Source organism: Nerophis lumbriciformis, linkage group LG37, assembly GCF_033978685.3.
Source record: "Nerophis lumbriciformis linkage group LG37, RoL_Nlum_v2.1, whole genome shotgun sequence".
Lineage (NCBI taxonomy): Eukaryota > Metazoa > Chordata > Actinopteri > Syngnathiformes > Syngnathidae > Nerophis > Nerophis lumbriciformis.
In genome coordinates this window covers 15318023-15338038 of record NC_084584.2, presented here as the reverse complement: position 1 = coordinate 15338038, position 20016 = coordinate 15318023, and the positions used below count along the sequence as shown (strand labels likewise).

The 20016-nt window shown below is 44.0% G+C and overlaps 1 protein-coding gene across 4 annotated transcripts in view; it reads right to left on the bottom strand.

Annotated features, from left to right (window-relative positions):
* The window catches only part of macf1a (microtubule actin crosslinking factor 1a), a 438368-nt gene that overhangs the window by 34517 nt on the left and 383835 nt on the right, over window positions 1–20016 (bottom strand). For all 4 annotated transcript variants that reach the window (XM_061930784.1, XM_061930787.1, XM_061930786.1 and 1 more), the window contains 17 exons: window positions 16333–16558; window positions 16035–16261; window positions 15830–15952; window positions 12555–12656; window positions 12385–12486; window positions 11002–11175; window positions 6229–6384; window positions 5951–6148; window positions 2110–2238; window positions 1850–2032; window positions 1616–1771; window positions 1335–1541; window positions 1141–1260; window positions 897–1066; window positions 661–820; window positions 406–600; window positions 55–327 (listed from right to left, as the gene is read on the bottom strand). In XM_061930784.1, coding sequence (XP_061786768.1) covers window positions 55–327; window positions 406–600; window positions 661–820; window positions 897–1066; window positions 1141–1260; window positions 1335–1541; window positions 1616–1771; window positions 1850–2032; window positions 2110–2238; window positions 5951–6148; window positions 6229–6384; window positions 11002–11175; window positions 12385–12486; window positions 12555–12656; window positions 15830–15952; window positions 16035–16261; window positions 16333–16558 — 2901 coding nt within the window. The remainder of the gene's footprint in view (window positions 1–54; window positions 328–405; window positions 601–660; window positions 821–896; window positions 1067–1140; window positions 1261–1334; window positions 1542–1615; window positions 1772–1849; window positions 2033–2109; window positions 2239–5950; window positions 6149–6228; window positions 6385–11001; window positions 11176–12384; window positions 12487–12554; window positions 12657–15829; window positions 15953–16034; window positions 16262–16332; window positions 16559–20016) is intronic.

The following is a 20016-nucleotide window of genomic DNA, read 5'->3' as shown; positions in this document are numbered from 1 at the left end:
TATTGAAAACTGAAGACAACCTTGAGGACGTCGAGGAGACCCTCTCGCTCTCACCTCCTCAAAGCGCGCCCTGATGATGGTGATCCAGTGCTTGATGGTGGTGATGGAGTCTGGGTGGCACAGGGTCAGGATGGCCTCGCCCATGCCCGCCGCCTTGTTGACCTCCGACCTCTTCTCCTCTACCGTTCCCATGAAGTCCCGATGCGTGTGCAGCAGCGCCTGCAGAGTCTCCGCCTCCTCGGGGAGGACGCCACGAAAGCGCAGGCTTTGCTCGGCCTCAGAAAGCCACTCCAGGAGCAACTGCACCGCCGTGCGGAACTCCTCCGCCTGATGGCGACAATCACATTGTTTGATTTTTACCAAGAGCTGCAAGGTTCTGGTTAATGGCGTTGGTTCTTTCCGGACCTGTTTGAGGGCCTGCTGGAGGCGGGTCTGCTTTGTGACGGACAAAGCGCAAACGGTCTCCCAGCGGTTGCTGAGCTCCTGCAGCTGAACTTTGACCCAGGCCGTGTCGTCGCGGCCAGTCTCCATGAGGTCGCGGGCCGAGCGCCTCAGAGCCTGAACACTGACGGTTCTCTTGCCCATCTCCTTCTGGAACGCCTGGTTGGACAGCAGGTTGCATTAATGATGCTCAGCTTCATGAGTCTGCAGAGTACGCACCTTGTGTGTGTCCATGAGGTTGGACACCAGGTCCAGGTCGCCGTGCACGGGCTGATCTTCAGCCAGCTGCGGCTCAACTCGGTATAACCAGTCCACCAGAGCCTGGAGGGCTTCTGCAAACTGACCTGAGAACAGCAAAGCCTCCTCCAGCTTGTGCTGCCTGGTGGAGAAACAAACATCTCACATCTGCTCCTGGAGCGCCATTGAATTATTGCAACTCCTTTCAGTGTCCTCACCTCTCCACACTCTTCCCACAGACTGTGTCCCACTTGTCGCGGACCTCCCCGACAAGGTGGTCCAGCTTCTGGGTGTCTTCTGCCAGCTGGGCTTTGTCCCGCATAGCTCTCCCGGACCTCACCGTGGTGTCGTAAACCGGCTGCTTTGAGCCAAGGGCTTTCTGAAACTCCTGCAGGACAAAGACGTGTTTACGTAAGGAATGATGCAGAAGATGATGGAGCTCTGCATCAACAATCCTGGTACCTTATGTTTGAGCAGCTGTACTTTGATCTTGTCTGGCTCGTTGGGGATCTCCAGCTCAGAGTCCAGTCTCTTCTCGGCCTCTTCCAGCCAGTCGGTCAGCTTCCTCCAGGCCTCGTGGAACTGAAGGTAGGACGTTGGCTGGTTATTTGGAGGATTTGACTTTATGTATAAAGTCTAGCGTTGCTGCTCAGTACCTGCTTGGCCCGTTTGCGAGCCTCATCCAAGTGCCGACCGCGGTCCAGCGACCTCTGGACCAGCTTGTCCCAGCGGGCCTGAACGCTCAGCAGAAGGTTCTTGATGAGCACCACGTCCTGCTTCAGGCTGGCGAAGCGGAGCTGGGAGCCAGCCTTCTCCAGGGCCAGAACCTGCTCTCGGTGGGTGTTCACCTCGTTGACAAAAACCTGCGCAGACGCAAGGTAAGGGATGAGTCCGATCCAGGCCGTGTTCTTCACAGTCGGAGCGTTCTCTGATCTACCTTGTGCTCATCGATCTGGAAAAGGACCGTGTCCAAGAGGAGGCTGGGGGGCTGGGCCATGTTCAGGGTTTGCTCGGCCTGGGTCAGCCAGTTAATGGTGTCCTGCAGGGAAGTCTGGAAGCTGGTGGCTAAGGCGAGAGCCTCGTCCAGCTTTGCCTGCAGAGTTCAAGTAAATGGGAGGTTCTCCACAAGATTCTCAAGCAGCATGCTCCTCCTCAGGACGCTCAAACTCACCCTACGATCGTCCATCTTGGTGTTGAGGCTGGCCCACTTGTTCTGCAGCATGGCCAGGTTCTGCTGGGTCTGGGTGGTTCCTGGCCCTGCGTCCTCTCCGCCACGAGCCAGCAGGATGGACTCTCCGGCGTCCAGCAGTCTGTGGTACTGGTCGGCACGCTGGGCCAGCTGGGCTTGGAGCTCCTGCAGGACAACCGAAGAAAAAGGTGAGTCGTGGTTCCAGAAGCTTATAAAGTTGAATTATTACGAGTAAAGGTTACCATGTGTTGCTCTAGCTGCTCTCTGGCTGTTTCGGGTAGTCCGCCTGTCGGCTTGGCAGCAGACAGCTGGCTCTCAGTGCGCCGCATCCACTGTAGGAACTCCTCCAGCTCTCCATGGAAACCCTCCGCCTGCCCACAAACATTCCATTAGTGCAATCAAAAACACCTATGGTCTCCATGAGTCCCAACCCATTTCTCTCTAAGAGTGACTTATATTATTTGTGTATGTGACTTTAGCACACAGGTGACAAACCTAAGGCTCAGGGGCCAGATCTGGCCCACCTTATCTTTTCTTACTAAATGTTTGTTCTTTCCATTTGGCAGAAAACTATATATAGTATGGTTGTAACGGTACACAAAAATGTTGGTTCGGTACGTACCTCGGTTTAGAGGTCACGGTTCGGTTCATTTTCGGTAAGTAAGAAAACAACATAATATACATTTTTGGGTTATTTATTTACCAAATTTGCAAAATCTTCCATCAATAATATTTTTCTTAGTGGAATATTTGATGTGAAGTAAACGGAACCTTGGATAGGTCAATAATTCATAATAACATTGATTTTGATTCAATATTATGTTTTGAGCAATGACAAGTTTGAAAGAAAAAAAAACAGTTTTGTTTTATTAGTCAACATTGCAACTTTTTCTAAATTACATTTCATCTTTAAGCTTTTTTATTTCACTTTTGTTATGTTTTTGTTTATTTTAATAGTATTTTTAAAATGTGCTGTGGGCCTTTAAAACATTAGCTGTGGGCCGCAAATGACACACTTTTGACACCCCTGCTATAGATAATAAAAAATTAAATGTGATAAATCTATGGATAAAAAGCAGAGCCTGGCGACGCATGCGCGTTTATCATAACTCTCTCTCTCTCTCTCTCTCTCTCTCTCTGTCCCTCCCTCACCAATGATGCTGCGCGCACAATTTGTTTTGTTTTCAACCCCTTCTTAACCCTGAACGTACATTGAAAATACACGCAACCCTAACTCAAAATGCCGGACATTTGAGGCATTTAAGAAACTCCGCCCTGACAGCTCCGCAAAAGAGGACATGTCCGGTGAAAAGAGGACGTATGGTCAGTCTATCCTAGCTCGTTAGCTGCTAGCATGCCGTGTGTTGTGCCTCGGTGTGCATTGTTTACACAACGTGCGTTACGCTACTTAATATGTCCGTGTCGTTCGGTACACCTCCGAACCAAACCGGAACCCCCGTACTGAAACGGTTCAATACAAATACACGTACCGTTACACCCCTAATATATATAGACTGTCGAAAATTGAGCTGCTAGTTTTTTACCGTAAAATCCACGGTTGTTTTTGTGGTGTATAACTGTAAATGTAATCAGAGGGTCGCTTGTAACAGCAAAAAATATATGAATTTGCCTATGCAAGGGGGTGGAACAAGGGTATGGGTCAAATGCAGAGGGTAATTTCACCACACCTAGTGTGTGTGTGTGTGTGTGTGTGTGTGTGTGTGTGTGTGTGTGACTATCAGAGGTACTTTAACTTTAACATTATCACAGTGTATACAGTAAAAACTGGCAGTTCATTTGCCAGAATTAAAAAAAACAAACAGTGGTACTGTTTTTGCTTTTACAGTAATATGTTGTAAAAAACGAAAAATACAACGTAAATTTTACAGTGAAATTCTGTCAACTAAACTGCCAGTATTTTTTTACTGTAATAAAAAGTGTTATAATTTATCCATTTACTGTAATAAAACAACTGTATATTTTACAGTAAAACTCTAGTAATGAGTTGCCAGTTTTTCACTGTAAAATTTACAGATTTTTTTTTACAGTGTATGTAAAAAAAAAACATAAATCAAATGCATAGGCAAATTCATATATGTTTTGCCGTTACAAGCGGCCCTCCGAGGGCAGCCATAACTCATACTTGCCAACCTTGACACCTCCGATTTCGGGAGGTGGGGGGTGGGGGCGTGGTCGGGGGTGGGGCAGGGCGTGGTTAAGAGGGGAGGAGTATATTGACAGCTAGAATTCACAAAGTCAAGTATTTCATACATGTATATAAATATATATATATATATATATATATATATATATATATATGTATATATATTAGAGATGCGCGGTTTGCGGGTACAACCGCGGAGTCCGCGGATTATCCGCGGATCGGGCGGATGAAATTTAAAAAAATTAGATTTTATCCGCGGGTCGGGTGGTTGAAATAGAAAAAAATTAGATTTTAAATAGATTCAGGCGGGTGGCAGTTAAACCAATTCGGAAATATATATACATAGTTAAATGTTGTTACCCACATACGAAAAACGAGCAGGCACCTGCAGCATATGCCACAACAGAAGAAAAAAAAGAAAAAGAGATGGACACTTTTACGGAGCGGAGAAGGGACACCTCGCCGGGGTCCGGGACCGAGGCCCCTTCCCCCGAGAGGGCCCCACCGGGAGCCGTAGCTGAGGCGATCCGCGAGAAGGGCCCGACGCACGTCCAGGGTCACCACCGCGCCCACCACACCGACATCCCGCCTCGTCCGCCTTCGCCGCGGCCGGCGTCACGCGCAGCAGGTAAGCAGCTTACCTGTCCGCCACCCCCGTGGCCGGGGGCTCGTAACAGGGGTCACTCCACGCGCTCCGCCCGCGCAGCTTACCTGCCCGCCACCCCTGTTGCCGGGGGCGCGTAACAGGGGTCACTCCGCGCGCAGTGCGCTCACGAAAGGGGTGGGGCTCACCCTGGTTGATATAGACAGCAGCTAGGACGGTGGCCATGGAAGTTGGAACCCGCTAAGGAGTGTGTAACAACCCACCTGCCGAATCAACTAGCCCTGAAAATGGATGGCGCTGGAGCGTCGGGCCCATATACCCGGCCGTCGCCGGCAGCGAGACGCGCTTGGAGGTGCGCTCAGCAACGGCTCCCATATGATTGCGCACTGGTGTGCGTCTGGGTCGTGACAGCGTGGCACGCGAATGTCTGTGCTGCATTGGATCAGTCTCCTTTCTTTTAACAGGCAAAAGCTTTATAACCTCACTAATGCCTTGCATCGTCTATATTAGATATATAACAACAGGCGGGTGCGGGCGGATGCGGTTCTGATCAAATGTTAGATCGGGTGGATTGCGGATGGTTGACGACTTTCTGATGCGGTTGCGGATGAAATAATTGCCTATCCGCGCATCTCTAATATATATATACATCCTGAAAATATGCAAACAAAACTGTGTTTAGATAATTGATACTTCAAACTTGCATAAATAAATCTTAAGGAATATAACATAACTTGGCTTCTGAGAGCTTCAAAATGTAATGAATAAAATGCTAAAGTTGTTGATAAACAAGCAATTATTTTAATAATTAAATATGGTCATTTTAAATGAATTATTATGATCATTTAAAATGTATTATTTCAAATATGTTTATTTTAATGTATAATTCTAAGTCAGAAAAAATACAAATAAAAATACAATTAATTTTGATGTTTTTAGCAAAATATAGTAAAAATGTATTTAGTTTTTTTTTTTTTTTAAATTAATAAATATATTTATTTTTAGGTAAGATAAACATAATAATACAATTTATCTCTAGTCTGGATGATTTATTTCTTGTCACCCTGATGTCCTCCCGTCGTGAAAAAAGGCTGTTTTCACTCAGGTCCACATGGAGCTGGAGGGGGCGTGGCCTCCAGCTCCGGCTGAAAATCGGGAGATTTTTGGGAGAATATTTGTCCCGGGAGGTTTTCGGGAGAGGCGCTGAATTTCGGGAGTCTCCCGGAAAGGGTTGGCAAGTATGCCATTACTGCGATGTGGCCCAACATGAAAATGAGTTTCACACCCCTGCTTTAGCAGCTAGTGGCCATGTTACCTGCTGTAAGGCAGCCTCCAACAGCTTCTGCCTCTCCTGGGTCTTGAGCAGCAGGTTCTGCCAACTGTGGTTCAGCTGATCCAGCTGATCTCTCAGGTGGCTCGCCTCGTCGCCGGGGGAGGACTCCAGGAGCTCGGCGGCGGCCGCGTTGACCGCCTCCACGGTGGCGTGATGGGACAGCACGTCGTTGCGCAAAACCTGGGGGGAGGCAGAAGGACTGGTGCTGAATGTGCGGCTGAAGACGAGCACGGGTCAAAAGGAGTAGGCGCAGGACCTACGTGGTGTTTGGCCAGTTCAATCTCGATGGCTTTGGGATCGGAGCTGACCGGGCGCTGCGTGTCCAGGGTGGCGTACGTGTGGCTCAGCCAGGCCTGCAGCTCAGACAGGGCATGCTGGAACTGACCCAGAGCCAGCAGGGCGGCTTCCAGCTTGTGCTGAGGTGGGACGAGACCACGGCAAAGACATCAAAAACAGTAAAATCCTGTTTGCGATGTGTACAAACATCAGCATCTCAGACACCTGTGTCTAGTTCAGGGGTCGGCAACCTTTACCAGTCAAAGAGCCATTTTGACCAGTTTCACAAATTAAAGAAAACAATGGGAGCCACAAAAATCTTTTGAAATTTAGCATGAAATAACACTGCATACAAAGTTTTTTTTGCTTTATGCTATGTATAAAGCAAGGGTCTCAGACACCCGGTCCACACCTTATTATGAAAAATTGGATGTTAGTGCGGCCCGCGGGTTTTATATGAATGACACTTGACAGCGTCATTCTTGTCAACCCTCCCGATTTTTCCGGTAGCCTACGAATTTCAAGGCAACTGTTCTCTCGAACGTGCCGTGAAGGTACAGCATTTAACGCCCACTACAACCAGCGTGCCAGCCCAGCCACACGATGTATGGGGCATCTGCTTGCTCACGTAAGTGACAGCAAGGCATACTTGGTCAACAAACACACAGGTTACACTGACGGTGGAGGTATAAAAAAATGTAACACTCTTACTAATAATGCGCCACACTGTGAACCCACACCAAACACGAATGACAAACACATTTCGGGAGAACATCTGCACCGTAACACAACATAAACACAACAGAACAAATACCCAGAATCCCATGCAGCCCTAACTCTTCCGGGCTACATTATACACCCCCCGCTAACAAACCCCGCCCACCTTAACCAACGCACGGGAGCAGGGTTGGGGTGGGGGCGGGGTTTGGTAGTAGCAGGAGTGTATAATGTAGCCCGGAAGAGTCAGGGCTGCATGGGATTCTGGGTATTTGTTCTGTTGTGTTTATGTTGTGTTAAGGTGCAGATGTTCTCCCGAAATGTGTTTGTCATTCTTGTTTGGTTTTGGTTCAAAGTGTGGCGCATTATTAGTAAGAGTGTTAAAGTTGTTTTATATGGACACCGTCAGTGTAACCTGTGTGGCTGTTGACCAACTATGCCTTGCTGTCGCTTACGTGTGTAAGCAGAAGATGCATATAACAAGAGGCTGGGCTGGCACACTGTTAATACAGGTTGTAGAGGGCGCTAAATGCTGTACCATCACGACACGCCCTTATTATCATTATTAGGGTGAAAATCGGAGAATATTAATCCCAGGAGGTTTCTGCGAGAGGCACCAAAATCCGGAAGTCTCCCGGGAAAATCGGGGTGGGGGGGTCAGCAAGTATGCAGCTGAGCCGCATCAGAGTGATCAAAGAGCCGCATGCGGCTCCAGAGCCGCGGGTTGCCGACCCCTGGTCAAGTTGGTCCGCCTTAGCATTGCAAATATTAAAGTAACGCCCCCATTTGTTTGTGCTACGTTTGCCCCGTAAACATTTTGTTTGTGTCATTACGGTTTTAAATGATTCTAAAATATATTTTCTGACTAGTGACGTCAACCAGTGCCCTCACAAAAACTCTCCAAACTTGTTCCAAACGTATGTGCTGCAAAATGTTTCGTCTATTAAGAGTGTTTTGTTATTAACTATTAATAGTTTTTAAGTTAATGTTTTATTATTCATAACCAGCCCCCCACCTTGTCAAATCCTCCCCTAACTTGTCCCAAATGCTCGTGCTATGTTTTTGCTGCATTTTTTATTTATCTAACCATTGATAGTCGAACCTCGGATTCAGGAGGAACAGTGTGGTTTTCGTCCTGGTCGTGGAACTGTGGACCAGCTCTATACTCTCGGCAGGGTCCTTGAGGGTGCATGAGAGTTTGCCCAACCAGTCTACATGTGCTTTGTGGACTTGGAGAAGGCATTCGACCGTGTCCCTCGGGAAGTCCTGTGGGGAATGCTCAGAGTATGGAGTATCGGACTGTCTGATTGTGGCGGTCCGCTCCCTGTACGATCAGTGTCAGAGCTTGGTCCGCATTGCCGGCAGTAAGTCGGACACGTTTCCAGTGAGGGTTGGACTCCGCCAAGGCTGCCCTTTGTCACCGATTCTGTTCATAACTTTTATGGACAGAATTTCTAGGCGCAGTCAATGTGTTGAGGGGATCTGCAGGATTAGGTCTCTGCTTTTTACAGATGATGTGGTCCTGATGGCTTCATCTGGCCAGGATCTTCAGCTCTCACTGGATCGGTTCGCAGCCGAGTGTGAAGCGACTGGGATGAGAATCAGCACCTCCAAGTCCGAGTCCATGGTTCTCGCCCGGAAAAGGGTGGAGTGCCATCTCCGGGTTGCGGAGGAGACCCTGCCCCAAGTGGAGGAGTTCAAGTACCTCGGAGGGAAGAGTGGATCGTGAGATCGACAGGCGGATCGGTGCGACGTCTTCAGTAATGCGGACGCTGTATCGATCCGTTGTGGTGAAGAAGGAGCTGAGCCGGAAGGCAAAGCTCTCAATTTACCGGTCGATCTACGTTCCCATCCTCACCTATGGTCATGAGCTTTGGGTTATGACCGAAAGGACAAGATCACGGGTACAAGCGGCCGAAATGAGTTTCCTCCGCCGGGTGGCGGGGCTCTCCTTAGAGATAGGGTGAGAAGCTCTGCCATCCGGGGGGAGCTCAAAGTAAAGCCGCTGCTCCTCACATCCAGAGGAGCCAGATGAGTTGGTTCAGGCATATGGTCAGGATGCCACCTGAACACCTCCCTCGGGAGGTGTTTAGGGCACGTCCGACCGGTAGAAGGCCACGGGGAAGACCCAGGACACGTTGGGTAGACTATGTCTCCCGGCTGGCCTGGGAACGCCTCGGGATCCCCCGGGAAGAGCTGGACCAAGTGGCTGGGGCGAAGAAAGTCTGACCTTCCCTGCTTAGGCTGCTGCCCCCGCGACCCGACCTCGGATAAGCGGAAGAAGATGGATGGCATTGTAGTTTTTATGTTATTAACGTGTTATTATTCATAACCAGCTCTCCACCTCATCAAAATCTCCCTTAACTTGTCTTAAATGCTTGTGGTATGTTTTTGTGCAAATGTATTTATTTTTAATCTAACCATTGTAGTTTGTGTGTTGTTAACGTGTTATTATTCATTAATAACACAGTAAAACTTATATTAGAAATGTTTTGCAGCATTTGGGAGTATAGCTAGAATTTGACAAGGTCGGGGGGGCTTGTTATGAATCAAAACACGTTTATAGCATTACAATTATAAAACAATAAAAACTATAATAGACAAAAACATTAGGCAGCACAAACAAAGCACAAGATTGGGGAGATTTTGACGAGGTGTAGGGGGCGAGTTATGAATAATGAAAAATCATAAAAACTGTAATCATTAAGACAAAACATTTTGGCAGCAAAAACGAATGGGACAAGTTTGCGGAGATTTTGACAAGGTGAGAGGGTGAGGTGGTTATGAGTAACAACATGGAAATAACAAAAAAACTATACTAGACAAGTTTTGCAGCGCAAACGTAGCACTAACGTTTTGAAATAGTTTGGGGAGATTTTGACAAGATGACAATCATAACACGTTAATACCATAAAATTATACAACATTAGTAACAAAAACTATAATGGTTAATTGGTTCCTATCTATCGTCCCCAGCATGCCCACAACACTCGTAACTTTGAGCTGATATCAGGTAAACATGGTCTACTGGCTTGTACTGCTCGAAGTGTTGTATGCAGGGGACCAAATATTTGGAACCGGCTTGATGAGAGCCTCAGGATGCTGTATTCATTCTCCAACTTCAAAAAGAAACTGAAATCTTATCTATTAACCGCCTATCTCTAATGCCTCATGTGGGGTAGACTACTGTTGGGTAGTGCGTGGTTGAATGTATGTATGTATGTATGTATGTATGTATGTATGTGTATGCTTGCTTTAGTACTCCTATTTTGTGTTTATCTTACAGCGTTTTTGTGCTTGCCACCATGTTTCAGCATTCCATGCATATACTGTCCTTAAAACCCCCTGCCAAAAGCTTCTTCTGGCTTATTTGGGGGACCCTTTCACTTACCACCATCCTTAAATGGATATTCACTACTTTTGTAATTGTAATATGGTATTATGAATAAACTTGAAACTTGAAAAATAATAGACAAAACATTTTGCAGCACAAAACAGCACAAACGTAGCACAACTTTGGGGAGATTTTGACAAAGTGGGTGGTTAGTTAAGAATAATGGCATGGTAAAATCATAACAACGATATTTGTTAGACAAAAACATTTTGCAGCAAAAACAAATGGTATTTTGACAAGATGGGGGTGGTTGGATGACGTCATGTCTCAGAAAATTTATTTTAGAATAACTTAAAATTCATAATGGCACAAATAAACATTTTACAGCACAAACAAATGGCAGTGTTATTTCAATATTTGCACTGATATGGATGCTTTTAAAAAAGGCTTAAAAACCCTTCTTTTTAAAAAAGCCTTTTTTAGATATATGCATACTAGTTTGAGCTATTTGGCTGTTCTAGTTTTTATTTTTATTTTTTTTTTTATTATCTTTTTATTTGTATTTTTTTTTTATATATACACTGTAGCACTTTGAGGTTGTTTACTCAACGTAAAGTGCTTTTTACAAATAAAATCTATTATTATTATTATTATTGATAAGGGGGCTAACTTGACACAGGAGGAGATCAAACAAGGGCACCAATACCTGTCTTTGGGTGATTTTCTCCCCCAGGTTGTCCCACAGGTGTCGGAGCTCTGTCAGCGGCTCCTGGATCATGTCTCTGTCCGTCTGGTCTGACACTTTCTTGAGCAGCAGCTCCCCCTGGTGGCAGAGCTTCTCCATGTCGATCTGCTGCTGGTAAACGTCCACTTTGTACTGCTGCTTGGCGCCAAGACACAGTTCAGTTATACATATATTCATTTTACTATATGTGTTTATATTTATTTATTTATATATTTACAAAATACCACTGCAGAATTTTTTTTTTTTAGCAAAAACACACTGCAAAAACTGAAATATAAGTAAGATGAAATATCTCAAATAAGGGTGATATTTGCTTATTTTCTGTCTGATAAGATAATTCTTCTCACTAAGCAGATTTTATGTTAGTGTTTTACTTGTTTTAAGGGTTTTGGTCCTAAAGGATCTCAGTAAGATATTACAGCTTGTTGCTGAGATGTTATGACCTATATTGAGTAAAACATGCTTGAAACTAGAATATCAAGTGTTGCAAAGCTGTGTCATCAACACTCACAAGTATGAAACTACTTTTTTAAAGTAATCATTTCTTATTTCAAGCATGAAAAAAAAATCATTATTTTGACACAATAGTGTCTCATAATTAAAACAGATGACAGCCAAATGGACTTTGCTGTTTTATTTTCAATGAAACAATAGAAAATACGTACTCCTATAGTAGTACAGTTGGCACAGTACAGTAAATTGACAGTTAATATTTAAACATTTGACATTTCAAACAATTTTGAACAGAAATAGTTCATGCACATTCAGATAAATTCCTCAAAATTACAATTAAATTTTTTTGGCCAGGTTGTATATATGCGCACTAATTGACTGAAAGAGCACGCACTTGGCGCTATGATGTCATGTTATCCATGGAAAAATGCATTTTTAGACCATATGATTTGCCTGAGCGGCTAGTAGACCCCGAGAGTAACAAGCGCTTGCCTTGTTGCCTTTCCATTAAAAACAATAAACTAGTTTTTAGTATAAGTTTGCTGGTTTCAAGAAATGTAATGCCGAGCGCATATCATTATGTCAAGATAATGGCACTAGCATTTACTTCATTTAAGAATATTTTTCAACATATTTAGCAAAAAGGTCTCTTTTTTTTCTACCAAGAAAAGTGCACTTGTTATTAGCGAGAATATACTTATTTTAAGGTATTTTTGGGTTATTGAGGTTAGCTAATTTTACTTGTTTTGGAAAGTCTTGACAGGCCAAATTTTCTTGTTCTTTTGGCAGATAATTTTGCTTAGTTCACATAAAATACCCCTAATGTTTTGTTTTTTTTCTTGTTTTTGAACACTGACTTTTTGCAGTGCAAGTGTAAAAGATCATGCCGACCTTAAGCTCTTCGATTTGATGTTTGACTGTTCCCAGGTCAGTTCCCACAGTTGACATGTCGCACAGTTTGATCACTGCATTGTCCAGGTAGTCAAACATTGACTGGGAAAAGAAGCACAATGGTCAGCCACCTTGAAAATAAGGAAACATAACAAGAGTGTCTCTCTCACCTGTAGTGCATCCTGGTACTGCACCGAGGCGCTCATGGCCTCGTCAAGCCTCTCCATCCTCTCTCGCCAGGTGCGGTTCAGGCCCTCCCAGGCACCGTTCATCTGCGACGTGGTGGGGAAAGCAGAGAGGTCAGCACAAAGTGCCGTTTATTCTTAAATAGTGCCGTCTTCAAATAGTTGAAGATTCGATTCGGAGGAGTCTAATTGTGGGACACTAAACCCCCTGTGGGAGCGAAGTACCTGCTGAGGTGTGTTTGGAGGATAAATTGATTGCCTTCATTCGTCATCAATAGTAAAAGACTTATAAATGGTTTTCAGAGAGGAAGAGACATTTCTTACCTGCTTAAAATTTTGTCTGTCACAAGAAAGCTGATTCCTGGTGTGATGTCACATGTCTGAAACAGCTAACCGTGTGTTTCGGCCTCCCACATCTCTCTCTAAAAACTATTTGTCTATTTAACCATTTTTGGGCCACCACAATATATTGCTTTCCCAGCCGTGGTCCATATAGGCGGCAGCGATACTCTGTTGTAATACACTTTTCCACCACTTGTGGCAATAATGACAACAAACGGAAAACGTCTGCTGCTAAAGTCATTGAGAAGTTTCTTTAGCGCAAAAAATATGACTAGAATTTTCCTTTGCACTTCACTTTTGACAGTTAAAAGGAAAATATTTATTATTAATTTACTTCATCCCAGTACTACATAATTGTATGTAAATTAGAGATGTCCAATAATGGCTTTTTTACCGTCCAACTCTTAATTACCAATTCCGATATCAACCGATACCGATATTTACAGTCGTGGAATTAACACATTATTATGCCTAATTGTGTTGTGATGCCCCGCTGGATGCATTAAAAAATGTAGCGAGGTTTTCCAAAATAAATCAACTCAAGTTATGGAAAAAAATGCCAACATGGTACTGCCATATTTATTATTGAAGTCACAAAGTGCATTATTTTTTTTAACATGCCTCAAAACAGCAGCTTGGAATTTGGGACATGCTCTCCCTGAGAGAGCATGAGGAGGTTGAGGTGGGCGGGGGTGGGGGATAGCGGGGGGTGTATATTGTAGCGTCCCGGAAGAGTTAGTGCTGCAGGGGGTTCTGGTTATTTGTTCTGTTGTGTTTATGTTGTGTTACAGTGCGGATGTTCTCCCGAAATGTGTTTGTCATTCTTGTTTGGTGTGGGTTCACAGTGTGGCGCAAATTTGTAACAGTGTTAAAGTTGTTTATACGGCCACCCTCAGTGTAACCTGTATGCATTGCATTCACTTGTGTGTGTGAAAAGCCGTAGATATTATGTGATTGGGCCGGCACGCAAAGGCAGTGCCTTTAAGGTTTATTGGCGCTCTGTACTTCTCCCTACGTCCGTGTACACAGCGGCGTTTTAAAAAGTCATACATTTTACTTTTTCAAACCGATACCGATAATTTTGAAATTGATACCGATAATTTCCGATATTACATTATAAAGCATTTATGGGCCGATAATATCTGCTGTCCAATATTATCGGACATCCCTAATGTAAATGTGTTTTTCATGAGTTATTTATAAGTCACTTTTTATGCCGTATTTGGTTAGTACTTATTTTTCTAATCAGCCTGACCAAAACCTAAGGTTTATATTAGGGATGTCCCGATCCAGGTTTTAGCACTTCCGATCCGATACCGATGTTGTTTTTGCACTTCCGATCCGATACCGATACTGACCTATCCGAGCATGTATTAAAGTTTAAAGTTATTTAGCCTACTTAGTTGTCAGAATCATGTTGAAAAGGGTTTTAGTACTCTTGATAACAACTAGCCAGCTGAATTAGGGGAGTTTGAATAATACACAATGGTTGGTAACAAGAAACTGACCTGTTTATTCAAGGATAAACACAAAATAGACAAAATTATACATGACAAACAGAAATGGCATCATTGAACTAGGGCTGGGCGATATGGACTTTTTTTTTTAATATTGCGATATTTTAAGGCCATATTGCGATACACGATATATATCTCGATATTGTGCCTTAGCCTTGAATGAACACTTGATGCATATGATCACAGCAGTATGATGATTCTATCTGTCTACATTAAAACATTCTTCTTCATACTGCATTAATATATGCTCCTTTTAAACTTTCATGCAGAGAAGGAAAACACAACTAAAAAAAAAATCAAAATTTTTTTCATACGGTGTTGATGTGGAAATGTTTGCCTCGGCATTTTGATGGTGTGGGCGTGTGGCACCGAATGGAGATAAGCGCCTCGACAGAAGATAAAATATTTGAACAATGATGACGAAAACTGTTTTCTCTGTAGTGTCCGTGTGTCAAAAATTGTTATGCGCTTATTTTTTTATTTGATTTTGTGCGTGGCATAGATTTGCCGTGCGCAGAGGACGCTTGAGCAGTGCGCAATTGCACAGGCGCGCACCTTAGAGGGAAGGTTGCTCGCACGGCTGCGCTAGCCATGATGCTACCTCTCTGCTCGGGGAGGACGTATACGTATCTGACGTATGACGTGACAGTATGTGATGTGTGTAAGAAGGTGCGCTTGCTGTCTGTGAGAGGGAGACACAGGAAAGAGTGAGAAGAGCCTGTCGTGTAATGCCAGCAGCTAAAAGCAACTGCGTGAGAATCCACAGACCTGTGGATGTGTTGAAGGTGTGCTGGAAAATGCGGAACGGAAATTAGGGAGCAGCAGAAAAGTGGAATGTATTATTTAAATCGGTGCGTTGGAAAACACGGACCGGAGTTTTTTTTAAAACTGGATCTGGATCGGCATTTTCCCATGCCTTGCCGATACGCATTTTTTGGCAAATATCGGCAGCCGATCCCATCCAAATATCGGATCGGGACATCCCTAGTTTATATGTTAAAGAAATAATATTTGTGATTAACACATGCTTTTATATCATTTGACAAGGTTGTAAGTAGGTTAGATATAATCATTTAATATGATTAAAATCAATAGTAAGATTACTAATTCAGTGTGAATATTTGAGTGGGCCCGGACTCCCCAAAGTCAAAATGGTTAGAACCCCTTGTCTATTTGTTTGCGCCTCTAGCAGGCTGAATGTGATCGTAGGGACCGGTGGAACTCAACGGAAATTGGCGCCACCTCACCCCGCAGATGTAGCTCTTTTTGCTGATAAAGGTAATGATCCTTCTGCAGGTTTCCATACAGAAAAATGTTCTTGTTTTTGAACACTGACTTTTTGCAGTGTATGAAAACCTTAGTGGAAGAGCATCACATTGCTGTCCTTTGAACAAACTTCACCTCATCAATGGTCTTCTTGACTTCAGGTTTCTCAGTTTCTCCGCAGGCAAAGATGAGGTCGGCCCCGAGGGTCCTGACAAACTCCAGCTCCTCCCTCAGGCCATCCGTCTCCGCCTTGATTGCCTAGACGAGGACCAGAATTATAAAGGTGATTTTAATCGGAAGTGTTTGTAGAACCATTTCAGTTCAACTTTGCTCTTTGCACCTCTGCTGCCTCGATCTGTTGTTTGATGAGCGAAGGGTCCACGCCGGGGTCCTCTAGGTCCTTCACAATGTCCTGGGAGTCTCGCAGCGTGCTCAGCAGCGCCGCCACGTCCGCCCAGAACTTGCCGGCCAGATCCAGGACGTCATTGAGTTTGCTCTCCCTCTCCTCGGCCCGCTGACGGATCTCATCCCACAGCGAGCGCAGCCGCAGCAGGCGGGAGTGCACGGCTGGTGTAGGGGACGAAATTGTTATCGGTCTGCGGAAATGCTGGCCCATTTTTGGCCGTGCGGGCACTCACCGTGGGCGGCGGGGTCGTCGTGGGCGGCCCGGCTGATGAGCTCCTCTCCTCGGGCGCAGAGGGCGGAGAAACTGGGCAGAAGTTTGTCCAGCTCCAGACCTTGAGCCCGGTGCTCCGCCAGCTGCTCCCGGATCTTATCGACCTCCGCCGCCACGGGAGGAGGCTGACGCAAACGCTGCACGGCCGCCTCCAGGGTCTCCAGCAGGGGGTCCATTTTGTCGTGGAACTGCAGACGCAGGGTGGAATTACAGGAACGTGAGATGTAGCAACCAACAGAGGGCGCACCTAATCCCAGCCCTTTTTATTTTTTTTAAAGGCTTTCATCGGGTTGTATAACTAAAACTCATCCAGGGTCACACACACGGGTACTGGGTCCATTCTAAAAGGATTCAAAGGAGGTCCAGAGATCAAAGTAAAAAAGGGAAATATTGACTGACAGGCAGGTCAAGGGTCAAGACTAGTCTGAAATTAATTCTAGCAATATTGATACACGTAAACATTCCATAAATGCTCCAATTTAAGCCTCAATTCAATTATTTTATAGTCAGCAAACTGCTTTTAAATTCATTCTTTCTACAACTGTAGAATATTCTTGTCAATAACCATGTGGTCAAAGAGTTCTACGTGTCCCTTTTTACATTTCATTTTCTCTAGCACTCCTAATCATTACTGTAGCTTAAAATATTATTTTATATATACTGAATATACAATTTTGACTCTTCAGTTATGGTCTCCTTCCATCTAACACCCTGTCCTTTTTGGGCTTTAGTTGATTGTCCCGGCTGTTGGTGGAGCATTTATGGTACGGACATAGTCACAATATTTTTCAGAGGTCACTCAGGTTTGATGGACACATGACTTGCTTCAATTTTTAAAGACTTTTTTTCATAAATTGTGAGCATAACGTAATTTCCAAACCTTTTCCCCACGCTTTGTACCTAGTGGCTTATACAATTGATAGCTTTTTTTCCCACGTTTACAAGCTTCATGCTGCCAATAAATTTTGCCTTGTCACATCAGACCAATAAAATTGCTGAATAGGTCACGATGAAATCATTCTCAAAAAATGGTGGAATGCGCAGAGCAGCTTTTGCTTTTGCTTACTGTTTTTTTGTTAAAATTGTGAATATACTAGGGCTGTCAAAAATACCAAGTTAACTCATGAGATTAACAGAATAGTGCTGCTAGGATCCTGATGAGTGCGGAAATATGACCACATCACACCAATTCTCAAATCCCTTCACTGGCTTCCTGTTCCACTCAGGATTGAATACAAAGTCTCCCTACTAACCCACCAGTGCCTCCATGGAAATACCCCCCTCTACCTCAAAGAACTGCTCACCCCCAAATCCTCCACACGACACCTCCGCTCCGGACAGGCTAACCTCCTCCAACCTCCGAGGACAAAGCTACGAACAATGGGAAACCGGGCTTTCTGCTCCGCCGCTCCCAGTCTGTGGAATGCTCTTCCTGACCACCTGAGGGCACCACAGACTGTGGATGCTTTTAAAAAAGGCTTAAAAGCCCTGCTTTTTAAAAAAGCCTTTTTTTTTTAGATATATGCATACTAATTATAGCTATTTGGCTGTTCTAGTTTTTATCTTTATTTATTTCTTTATCTTTTGATTTATTTATTTATTTTTTAATACACTGTAGCACTTTGAGATTTTTTACTCAATATAAAGTGCTTTTTACAAATAAAATCTATTATTATTATTATTATTATTATTAATGATAATAAAATCGCATTTGTCATGTATAAAGGTAGATTAATCATGCAATTTATTTTGACCGCTCCGTTACCTCAAATTTAGCTATAACTGTAACCTGGTTTTGAGCGAATAAATGTATGCATTCAAGTAAAACATTTCGAAAAATGCTCCTGACAAAGTCGCATTTGTGTCCAAAAATTGGGGGTCTTTTTTTAAATTGATAAACATTTTGCAAGCGAGTAATTAGCTGTGATTATCCATCCATTTTCTATTGCTTGTCCCTCTAGTGGTAACAGGGGCACTGGAGCCTATCCCAGCTGCACTCGGGCGGAAGGCGGGGTGGGGTACACCCTGGAAAAGTCGCCACCTCATCGAAGGAAGCTGTGATTAATTATGATTAATCCAAATTCAAATGTGTGATTAATCTGATTAAAAATGTTTGTAATTTGACAGCACTATAATAGACAAGCATCTCTGTAAATACTTTAGCTAATGAAAATTTTGCAAGCGAGTACCGTATTTTTTGGATTATAAATCGATCCGGAGTATAAATCGCACCGGCCAAAAATGCATAATAAACATACTTGCCAACCCTCCCGATTTTCTCGGGAGACTCCCGAATTTCAGTGCCCCTCCCGAAAATCTCCCGAGGCAACCATTCTCCCGAATTACTCCCAGACAAAAATATTGGGGCGTGCCTTAAAGACACTGTCTTTAACGTCCTCTACAACCTGTCGCCACGTCCGCTTTTCCTCCATTCAAACAGCGTGCCGACCCAGTCACATAATATATGCGGGTTTTACACACACATAAATGAATGCAATCCATACTTGGTCAACAGCCATACAGGTCACACTGAGGGTGGCCGCAAAAACAACTTCAACACTGTTACAAATATGCGCCACACTGTGAACCCACACCAAACAAGAATGACAAACACATTTCGGGAGAACATCCGCACCGTAGCACAATATAAACACAACAGAACAAATACCCAGAACCCCTTGCAGCACTAACTCTTCCGGGACGCTACAATATACACCCCCGCTACCACCAAACCCCGCCCCCCATAACCCCGCCCACATCAACCCCACCGCCCCCATCTCCCGAATTCGGAGGTCTCAAGGTTGGCAAGTATGATAATAAAGAAGGAAAAAAACATATATAAGTCGCATTTTTGGGGGAAATGTATTTGATAAAATCCAACACCTAGAATAGACATTTGAAAAGGCAATTTAAAATAAAGAATAGTGAACAACAGGCTGAATAAGTGTACGTTATATGAGCCATAAATAAGCAACTGAGAACGTGCCTGGTATGTTAACGTAACATATTATGGTAAGAGTCATTCAAATAACTATAACATATAGAACATGCTATACGTTTACCAAACAATCTGTCACTCCTAATCGCTAAATCCCATGAAATATTCTTCCTCGGTGTCGCTTCTAAACAACTCTGCCAACTCCAAAGGTAGGCAACGCGCCGCTTCCTCTTCTATCGGTACGTCAAGTCCAGTGGTTCTTAACCTTGTTGGAGGTACCGAACCCCACCAGTTTCATATGCACATTCATCGAACCCTTCTTTAGTGAAAAATAAAATGTTTTTTTCAAATTCAAGAAAAAGTTATATGTTTTTGGTAACACTTTAGTATGGGGAACATATTCTAAGTAACAAAGACTTAATTTAGAGTTATTTGGTTAGGGTTAGGGCCAGGGTTAGAGCGTTAGGGTTATAAAAAGGCCATGCCGAATAAGGCATTAATAAGTACTTAATAATGACTAGTTAAGAGCCAATATGTTACTAATTTGCATGTTAATAAGCAACTAATTAATGGTGAATATGTTCCCCATACTAAAGTGTTACCATGTTTTATTACTGGTGCACAAAATGAAGCGTGCATGAACATCACCTTGTTCAAACAACAAAACCAACACAGTGCATAAACTCACAACAAATTACACACCTGCAA